General features: G+C 40.2%; 1 protein-coding gene across 1 annotated transcript; it reads right to left on the reverse strand.

Moving 5' to 3' along the window:
- Positions 1–1,752: 1,752 nt before the first annotated feature.
- Positions 1,753–7,144, reverse strand: LOC133745439 (AMSH-like ubiquitin thioesterase 1). Its single transcript, XM_062173513.1, has 14 exons — positions 6,828–7,144; positions 6,093–6,157; positions 5,865–5,940; positions 5,611–5,778; positions 5,316–5,407; positions 4,661–4,766; positions 4,541–4,587; positions 3,990–4,311; positions 3,753–3,842; positions 3,603–3,665; positions 3,429–3,503; positions 2,623–2,685; positions 2,291–2,343; positions 1,753–2,160 (listed from the first exon to the last, which is right to left on the reverse strand). The coding sequence occupies exons 1-14, from the start codon at positions 6,954–6,956 to the stop codon at positions 1,986–1,988; spliced, it is 1,524 nt and encodes a 507-aa protein (XP_062029497.1). The 5' UTR covers positions 6,957–7,144; the 3' UTR covers positions 1,753–1,985.
- Between the last annotated feature and the right edge of the window lie 3,124 nt (positions 7,145–10,268).

Below are 10,268 nucleotides of genomic sequence, written 5' to 3' on the forward strand. Positions count from 1 at the left end.
GTTCAGTCTGATGATGATCGATGATGATTATGGCTGAGACACAGTCACTACTGTCCATTTCCACTCTTCAGAGAAATTTTACTGCGTAGTTAAAACTTAAAAGTGACATGTAAATGTTAATAATAGTTCATTTGTTGTTCCTCAAGTGCGCTTGGATTGTTTATTTGTGCTTTCTAGTTGGTGATGCAGAACTTTCAACTTTCTCGACATGAATAAATTCATTCATTACTATTGTCATTTATAACATATGGAGGTGCCAGTGGCCGATGGAAGATGATGATGATTGACAGATGTTCAGCCCAATGATATTAAGTCTGATGGGGTTAAGCAGCTAGCCGAGGACCTAAGTCGTCCATTGATCACCTGATCAGTAAATGATAAGATATTATAGGTTCAATTCCATTGTTCTGGTTAGTTAGGATTGATCATGCTAATGTTGGTCGAACTTGAAGAGGTAAAATGTAGTTGCTAGTTGCCTAGTTCATTTGTTCTTACTACTCAGATAAGTTCGATTCTTTTTTCTGTCCTTCAATACTTGGTAGAACTTTGTAGTTTCTTGACATGATATAGTATAGAGTGACTAGTCTCTCAAATCTCAAAACACCATACCAAACACTTTTAATTACTGAAAATAAATCATACCAGTAATCTCAGAAAACCAGTTTCTCATAATGGTCGGAAGTGGACCAAACTTTAGAATGCAGACCGCCAGGCCCAAGGCATATCATCACAACCACCATTTTCACATAACAGCACACAGTGTCAATAATGGCATCTCATTCCCCTAGTTCTTATCAACTATCATACATAAACTAAACAAAGACCAACCCTTTCAAGAGCTTCAGACAAAATGCTGATTCCGGCATAAAAGATGTTCCACTTCATACAAAATCAAGAAGGAGAGATCATTCCTCTTCAACAATACTCAGTGTTATATATTCATAGAAAACTGATGATGTTCAAGGCTAAAATAGCTCTACAACTCCAGGCAACACAATTTCATTCTGGGGCAAAAAGCAAGAGCAGCAATGGTACGGTTCGACACGAACAGAACTTCAATCAGTTTCATTTTTTTGAAACTTCAAATTGCAGAGATTGCCATAGCTCCAACATCAGTGATTCCTCCAACAAAGTTGGCGAGAGTCAGCTGCTCAAATGCTTGACCCCCATCAACACCGGTTTCACACTTAAGAACCAATTTCGTGAGGCCCAATCCCACATCGATAATGTAGAAACAGCTTCTGGGCTTCATCTTGCCGTAGTAAATGTGCCCAACCATAGCTGTCTTCTTTTGGGCTTTACGTTTTCTGGGCTTCACATTAACTGGGTTCAACTTTGTGTATGGGCTTCACCCAATGAAAAGTTGTCCCAACCCCCATGGAAATTGACCACAGAATTTTCTCCCGAAAAAAAAAAAAAAAACTTCTCCAAGACTACAATTTCTGTAATCTTTCATTATAGTGTAGTCAAAATCAAATGTTATTATTTTCTCACCAAAATTTTTTCACCCTACTACATGAATTTAAAAAAATTCTCAGGGAACTCAAAAATCTCAATCGTTTTTTTATAAACACAAACACACTATGAGCGCGCGCTTTGGGGCTTAAGCACTAAACATTCTACAAAAATCTTTATACCAACAATTTAGAGGTTTAGGTGGGAAAACTAATTTTTGAGATGAACTTGTCCACTACAAGCAGATATTTGTAGCTCCAAGAGAACATACTTGAAAGGCCCTCCAATCACAATAAATCCAGTAATGCAAGAACGCTTCTTCACTCATTGAAGCCATTCTAGTTTTAACTGAATGGCTACAGATTGGTACATAGGCAATCAAATGTACAGCCAACTAGCAAACATTTCATTCTTTACAGACACTTCTACATATGAAGGGCCAAGTCTGATTATAAATCCAATATTGCACTGGTGTGTATATGAACAATTGCATCAATGAATGTTTAACCATCTGAATATCATGTGTATCATTATCGAAGATCGATGACGTCAAATTTAAGATTAGGGCTCATATAAACATCTGTACAGGTGTTGTAAATTGGCCCACCATCTGGTGGCTGATCATGTGAATGAAAACCACGCTGCGGGCACTTTCTAATGACTGACATGCCACCCGGGGTTGTCAATCGGAAAATGCCATGGGTTCTGTAAACATGAAAACACAAAAGATGATCTACCAAATATAAATATGTGGTAAGCAAAAAGACTCTTCTATTCTGCTACAAAGGCAGTGACTGGCGACAATAACATAAATTGATGGAAATGTTATCTATACCTTGCACTATCTCTTGGTGCCATGACAATTGCAACAGCTTCGGGCAACATAATCTGAATAAGGCATGAGCATTGTGTCACTAGGTAGAAATAATGTTTTGAATTGAGTGAAGACAATTTGGGTTCAGGTCCTACATTGCAGAACTACTGCCAATAGACTTAAACGAATTTCAATCATACAGTGAATGAACAAAAGATGTTCTTTTACCAACCCTCATTTCTTACTAACATTTGTAATAAAAGAAAAAGGCAAAACCTCATTGGAACACAGGATCAATTGTAGAATGAATTATCTCTGAACAAATATTTTTGATACCAATAAAAGGCACAGACCTGATAAGAATAATGCGTGTGAACATCAATCGACGACATGAAACAAGACTGTGTAGGATGAGTCTGAAAGTTGCACGACACATGGAACGGTCAGCATAATGAATTTAAATAAAAGAATGCGTCAGTAATAAGCATAATATAAACTAGGCACTAAAACAGATGCAATTACATCATGCTATAAATCTTAAAGGAAACAAGTAGATAAAGACGTGTTACTCTTGTAGCTATTGCATAAACATTTCTAGTAGGAACACATGAAGATATAGCTCATCCATCAAGTATATATTATAACCACTGCGTTACCAAAAGGCATGACCATTTTATGTTGGTTTGCTACTAAATCTTGGTTCATGTAGACATGTTCTTAAGTACACTATCTTTTGAAGCACTTACCCACATCTCCTCGAACATTTCCCTTGTAACAACAAATATTCTGCCTAAAAGCAAAGCCTGAACTTCACACAAGGGTCTTGGAGATTGTATTACGCAGCAATAAAAGCATATATAGCCTCTGGGTCTTGGAGATTGTATTATGCAGCAATAAAAGCATATATAGCCTCTAGTAAGGTTCTTTTCTTGGGGGCAGTCAGAGCTAGAAGCTTTAGAAAAGTTAATGAGCAGCATATTACCAAATTGATATCATAATATCTCAGTCATGTTCTATCAATACGCTTCCTATCTTATTAACGAAAGAAGTGCACCCCTTAGAATAGATCCCGCCCAAAAAAAAAATTGATACTAATTGTACACTTATAGTGAATGCAGCAAATAAGAATTGCTCACTGATTGAAACCCAAGATACTCACATGTATCCAGCCAAGAGGGAAGAGAGATCGTTTGTCCTGAACTTCAAATATCTCCTCTTCATGCGTGGCTTGGCACTGACAAGAAAATGTACATTCAATATGAGTCACATGTAGAAGCAATATATATATATATATATCATTCAGGAAAGAAATAACTAAATAAAGCTGACATACAGAATTTGCCGTTGACTCTTGCTTTGGTATGATGAGAGCTGTAACATAAAACTTCCTGTTTTTCTGGAGAATAAAAGTATTAAACCATTAGATATTTAGATACCTCAGGAGTTAAATACAAAAAATAGTGACCAAGTTCTGCAGACTTACAAGTGAACCAGCTAGAATCCCACAAGTTTCTAAGTCCTTTTTAGTATTTGACTTTGCTAACTTCAAGAAGTGATCCATCATCGTTGTTGACTGCAAAGAGCAACAAATGATTCAGCAAGGACCATCAGAGAAATCGTACATATTCCAATACACCATTTCTGACAAACAAAGCTAAATACCAAAAAAGAAGAAAGAACAAATAGCAAACAATAAAAGAACAATTCTCATGAATCTCACAATGTGCAATTGCAGGGGAGATTCAGCACGAAGAAATTCATCTGATGAGAGAGTCTCCAATTCACTTTCTACCGCAGAGACTTGGGGTGAAATTGCTGGGATCAAATCTTGCACTTCAGCAAGTACAGGTGGAGGAGAAGGCTGTCTGATAAGTTGTGTATGTTCAGGAGGTTCTATTGATTCGAAGGAAATAAGGGAAGGTTCCTCAGTATGAGGTATCTGACCATCGTTACTACTCTGGGTCGGAATCGGTTCTAAACTTGGTCTTTCATGTTCCGAATTGCTTAAAGTCGCATTTTTGCCTTCTATGGACTGTTCCAGACTGTTTGCCCAGAAAAACAACCAGATGCATAAATATAGCTATAACTCTTCCCAAACAAAGATAAAATTTATATATCATGGACAGTAAATAGCCTGGAATGTTTTACTTTGGAAAACCCATTTCAATACTAACAATCACATAAGAATGAATCTCCCATTACTCAGACCCAAACTAACCAAGGTACTGAACTATGGGGAAAAAGCTTTACTAAGTGAAGCAGGAGACAGACCTTGGGATTTCAAGAGGAGTCAAGTCTACAATGCTTGGATATTGAACCTACAATTTAAGAGAAAAGTTAACATATTTTTCTTCCTTGAACCAAAACAAATATAGCCAGAAACCAACATACCCCTATATCAATTTTAGGTGGCTGCCACTGCCCATAAAGCCCATTCGGGCCCAAAATTGAATGTTTGGAAAGAGTATCCTCCTTTGGAGGCTGAAGATTTATGGATCTGTAAGAGGCCAACAAGCCAGGATGGTCAAACCTGGTCCATGCGAGGTAAATATGGAACAAGATGGCAAATACAAAACAGTAAAATTAAATATCCAAATGCATGACATATTAGATCACATGCAGCATATCTTTACTTCAGATAAGTTGGCTCGCAAACTATATTTGAGTTCACACAAATTGCCCAGGTGGATATCCATTTAAAATCCATTCTGTATACATAAACTCAGGAAAGCAGTATTATATGCACAAAGTAGACCGATCAGAGTTCAGATATTGAGGGAGATTCTTTGGCATATACTGATGACTTATCTAACAGTACACCTCAGACTTATATACAACACAATAAAAGTTCTAACCACATACCAAGCACATAAATGAAAATGTTTTTGCAGCATGGAAAACAAAAATATTACGTTATCATATCAATAAGTTTATCAACTTAACCTTTCAAGAAATTAAACTGAAATTGTGAGTCAAGCATATACGATTCTTGGTTTTGGTGGAACAAATATAATGAATACTCGTTTCTACCTACGTAAATACTCACAGTTTGCGAAATTGCTCCTCCATGGGCCTGGCATATGAAAACTGAGTCCCTGGATTTTGATAGAACTGTGCTTTTGAAGCTGGATTTGCTGCCTATCAGATTTAGAACAGCAGTAATTGTGTCAGTGAGAAACATATTGCAGCAGCGGGAAACAGAAATAAGGAGGAAATAACACTGGCTCACAACAGAGTGGCACAATTTGACTAAAATTTTGAGGTTGCAGTTCCAAAAAGCAATCAATAAAGCACATAAACATTGTATAAGTAGATTCAATATGATGAAGTACCAACAGTACCTTGTTTATGTCATAACTAATCAAATTTTGCTTCTTCGGAGGAGCTTGAATTTGATGATTATGGCCCCACCCGTTGTTTTGATATGCATTTCTCCTGTTAAACTCATCATTCTTCTGTTTCACTGCTGGCTTTAATTTCTCCAGTTCACAGAGAGCATTCAACAATTTCTAGAGCATGAAACAAAAATCATACTGTGAACAGTAACCATAAAAATAAAAACTAATATATATTGAATATGAGATGACAACATTACCATTTTCAAAATATCCTTTTCTCTTTGAACAGATGCTCTATAGTCTCGATGACACGGTATCGTCTCGGAGGCCAAACTGAAGCAGAAAAACACAAAATAATTTCAGTGTTATATTTAGTTAACTTTTACATGTCCAAACACGTAGACACACATTTGCTATATATTCTTTCCCTAATTAATAGAACCTCACAGCCTTGTATAATTAATTGGTTGGCTCTTGTTCCTTACCTCGAAAATCTTAGGAGCATGACATAAAGGTCTATAATATTCCTCTCTTGTCGAAATATATCAGCCTACAATGCAACATCATTTTTAGGAGTTCAGCAAAACAAACTAAAAGCGGAGGATAAGAAAATATAACACAGCAAGAATGTTAAGAAACAACAAAACCTCAATATCTCAATCAAAGAACAAAGCACAAGCTGTAACATTCAGAGACCAAAAAAAAAATCATTTCTGGTCTACATTTTAGCTTCACCACGGGATGGCAAGCATTTCCACTGTAAACCACGCAGTAGATAATCGACTAGGAACTATCGTTCTGAAGTTTATGACCAGCAATTTAGCTATAATTCAGTAAACAACTGATACAGGTCCTCATTATTGTAGTGTGTAAAATATGGAAAATTCCGAGAACATTGAATATCACTTTCCTTTCTGAACTTATTTCCTAGTGTCAAGTTTTAGCTCTACAAAGCTAGAAACTACTCGGCTCTAGTTCGGAAGCAAGATCCCCTAGAACTGATCAAATGTGCTCTGTGTTCATATCTCACATTTTTCAGTTACTTCCCTCAATCAAATTCCAAAACAAGATGATCAAGCAATCCACAACAAATCAAATTCCGCTAAACTTACTTAACAGAATTGCAACAAGCTGATCAACAAAGCTTTAGAACAATCAAAAATTCCGCGAAATTACTCAAAACAAAATTGCCTAAGAAACTAGAGAGAGTGAAGCGAAACCTGTTTCAGAAGAGTGTTAGCGATCCGAAAGTAGATACGCAGCGAAATCCGATGGTCGACATCGAGCCTCTGAGCGTTGGCGGCAATGTCTATTCTATCCGAGCAAGACGACGACGACGACGACCTCATCTTTGTCGTTTCTAGACGAGCACCATTCTTCTCCGGAATCGAGAGAAATTGAGGTACGCTCGGCCGGAGACCTAGCTTAGGTGAGGTCGGTCCTCAACGGCGGCTTGTGATCAGAGAAAAAGAGGGTGGGGGATGGTGCGGTGAGAACAAGGAGGTAGTTCTGGATATCTGACGTGGGAAAAAATGGAAGAAAAGAAAATTTTGATAGATATATTCATTATTATGTCTTGGACTTGGATGGCAGAAGAGAACGGGCTCATGGGCTCGTGAGCTCATGGGAGAAGAACTGGGCCTCTGTTCACATTGAGCCAAATGTGGACCGAAAGAAATCTGTGGCTGGGCTTACCCATTGTTTTTTTTTTTTTTTTTTTTTTTTTTTTTTTTTTTGAAATAGCCAAAACAAGACGTCAATTTATTGGTGGCTTGAAATTTAAGGTCATAGTCCTTACTATATAGATCCAACGGTATATCGCTTTACCATCAACTATCAAAATATTATATTCTCTGGTATAATATTACAACTGTAAAAATAATATCTCACATTGTATGTTGTGGTCACCCATTTTCGTCTACAATTATATTATAAAGTCAACATACTTTTTATCAAACCCAATAAAATGTATAGCTGTCTCCCACTTAATTTGTTCAATATGACAACAAACTACTACTAACTATGAGGAAAGAATTTAGAGTACGGACATCCGTTTGTATTAACATAAATGAATGATTGGAAAACATCAAGTGTACTTTTTGGTTGTTACTGTTTGGCGCAAAAACCAGTTGGCTTGCAAACTGTCTCTTTTGAGCGTGTGCGCAGGCGTGCCAGCACCGTGGGGTGCAGTCGTCGGGGTAGTCCCTTGACCTGACTTCTTCTTCAAGCGTTGTGGACGAGGAGAGCACCAACCTCGCCACAAGGTTCTTCTCTAGCCTTTCGGGAAATGACTTTCTGCCTTACGGATAAGGACTTTGGGTGTGATCTCTTCGCGTCACCGAATCGATACTTAGTGTTGTAGACTAAGTAGAGCAATCACTGGGAAGTTTGGAGAAAGCACGGGTTGCGCTAAAGCGTGACTTTAGCTTCGCTGGGTTGCGAGGGCGTTACCCTTGCTTCGCTGGTAGTAACGGTGGCGGTTGCGCTTGCAGTCGGCTCCTGGGGAGACTGGGACTGGAAGTACGGTCGCCGGGTTGATCTGGTGATGCTGACAGTCGGCTCTTAGAGAGACTAGGACTGGCGGGCGGTCACCGGGTTTCAACGAGGTTGAAGGTTTGCTCCGGGGAGGCTTTGTAATCGCTAGGATTGATTGATATGAGAGAGGTCCTTTATTCGTCCTTGAAACCTGGTATATATACCTAGGGTTTCGACTGCTCCTTGCCACAAAAGGATTATTGGTTGAAGTTTCCTATTCAATCCTCGCTACCCGACTCCAATAAGGTTTCGTTTTCCTTATGGATCACGGAATGGGTGAAGCTGTAACCCAAACCCGAATAGGCTTATTTTTGGGCCGCAGGTATCGGCCCGCTGTACTGAATCCACTAAAGGATCTTGCCAAAATTACTTTTGGGCTCAAACATTGCCCCCCAAGCCCCGATATCAGGCCCACTAAGATGTAACTGATAGAAGGGGGTTAAAACGACATGCCTGGTGATCGAAACGATGTCATTAATGAAGGTAGCGTCTATTCGCTTGGCAAAACGTCTTTTCGTCGCATCGTTTCCCTCACAAAATCTTTTATTTAAATACCGCAGCCGAATAGAGACCTGTCACATCAGAAACCCTTCCAGTCTCCTAAACCCAGAAATCTCTCGCTCCATACCCGCTTTACAGAAACCCAGAAATGGCTCCCCCAAAGAAGGTGATTATTGATCAGGAAGAAGAGCTCACTGAGAATGTCGCTCGCACCTGGGGAGACAACATCGGTGCCCGTTGTCGTATCCAAACCTCTGTCCAGAGGCCTCTGCTTCTCAGGCTTTCAGATCATCACGCCGGACTGGGTCCAACACCGCGAGACTCTATTCCTGCTGACGCTCTCCCTCTCTATAGCCTGCCCATTCGTAGACCCACTCAAGTCCTCCGGAGGACCCCTGCGGATTTCAGCAGTTGGGGTGCGCAGAATCATAGAGCAAAAATAGGGCACTGGCCATCCAAAATTAGCGAAGAGGAGATCTCCTGGTATCATGAAGTAAGAGCACCAGATTTGGCTCGCTGGAACGAAGCAGGTATTACCCACACTATCGATTTATGCTTTCGCCTTCCTCGCGGTGGGAATCGCTCACCACTCGCTGCCTTCCTTTGCTTCTGGCATACTGCTACCAATACTTTCGATTTCCGATTTGGTCAAATGAGTATAACCTTGTTCGACATCCTCACCATTACTGGACTGCCCATCGATGGCGAGCCCTATCTGCATGGCCAATTCGATTCTGACACCTTCGCATCAACCATGAACCAAACTGGTCGCAGTGTTCATAGCGGCTCTTACCCGCGGTGGTTGCTTTTCTATCGCGAGGAGCGCAATGCTACTGGCGGCATCGCTTTTCTGGAGTATTGGCTCTGTAAATTCATATTCTGTACTTCCTCCTGTAAGCCCACTGGTGCTTGGACTTTTCTAGCGACAGCCCTCAACAATGGCCGCCGCGTGGGATTAGGACAACCAGTGTTGGGCGCCCTCTACCGTACTCTATATCAGGCCACTATGCATCCTTTTGAGACCAGCATTTCTGGCCCTTTTTGGATCCTTGATTTCTGGATTCAAACTTATTTTTCATTCTTCCGCCGCGACGATATTCCACTCCTACCACGGACTAATGCCCTTCTTGGTCATTGGTTTTGTCGCGATGCGAGGTACACATCTCCCCCCTATTCTGAATGCTTCTCATACTTGTATCTCCTGTACGAAATGCCATACTGTGATTTAATACTCAGTAGGAGATACCCTGCTCCTCTTCAAAACGGATTTCTTCATGGGGCTCCCAACTATAATGATCGCGCGCGCTTGGCTTTTCGCCGCGCGATCTCTTGTTCAGACATTAGGCTCGCTGTTGATGAACTCAGTTATGAGCTCTACGCCCCCAACCATTTTGCCCGCCAGTTTGGTCTTATTCAGCTGGTGCCTTTTCCCCTATATGATGCCTGGAATTTTTATACCTCTTGGCGACGAATTGGTCCCTCTGATGGGGCTCCGCCAGAGCAAAGTATGCTCGCATTGGTCGACCTCCCAAACTGGGCTAATACTATCGTCCCCGTGGATGGGACCGCTGAAGATTACGATCAATGGTGGAAAGAAGTTTCTGTTAACTGCTGGGAGCAAAGGG

This window comes from Rosa rugosa, chromosome 4, assembly GCF_958449725.1.
Source record: "Rosa rugosa chromosome 4, drRosRugo1.1, whole genome shotgun sequence".
Classification (NCBI taxonomy): domain Eukaryota; kingdom Viridiplantae; phylum Streptophyta; class Magnoliopsida; order Rosales; family Rosaceae; genus Rosa; species Rosa rugosa.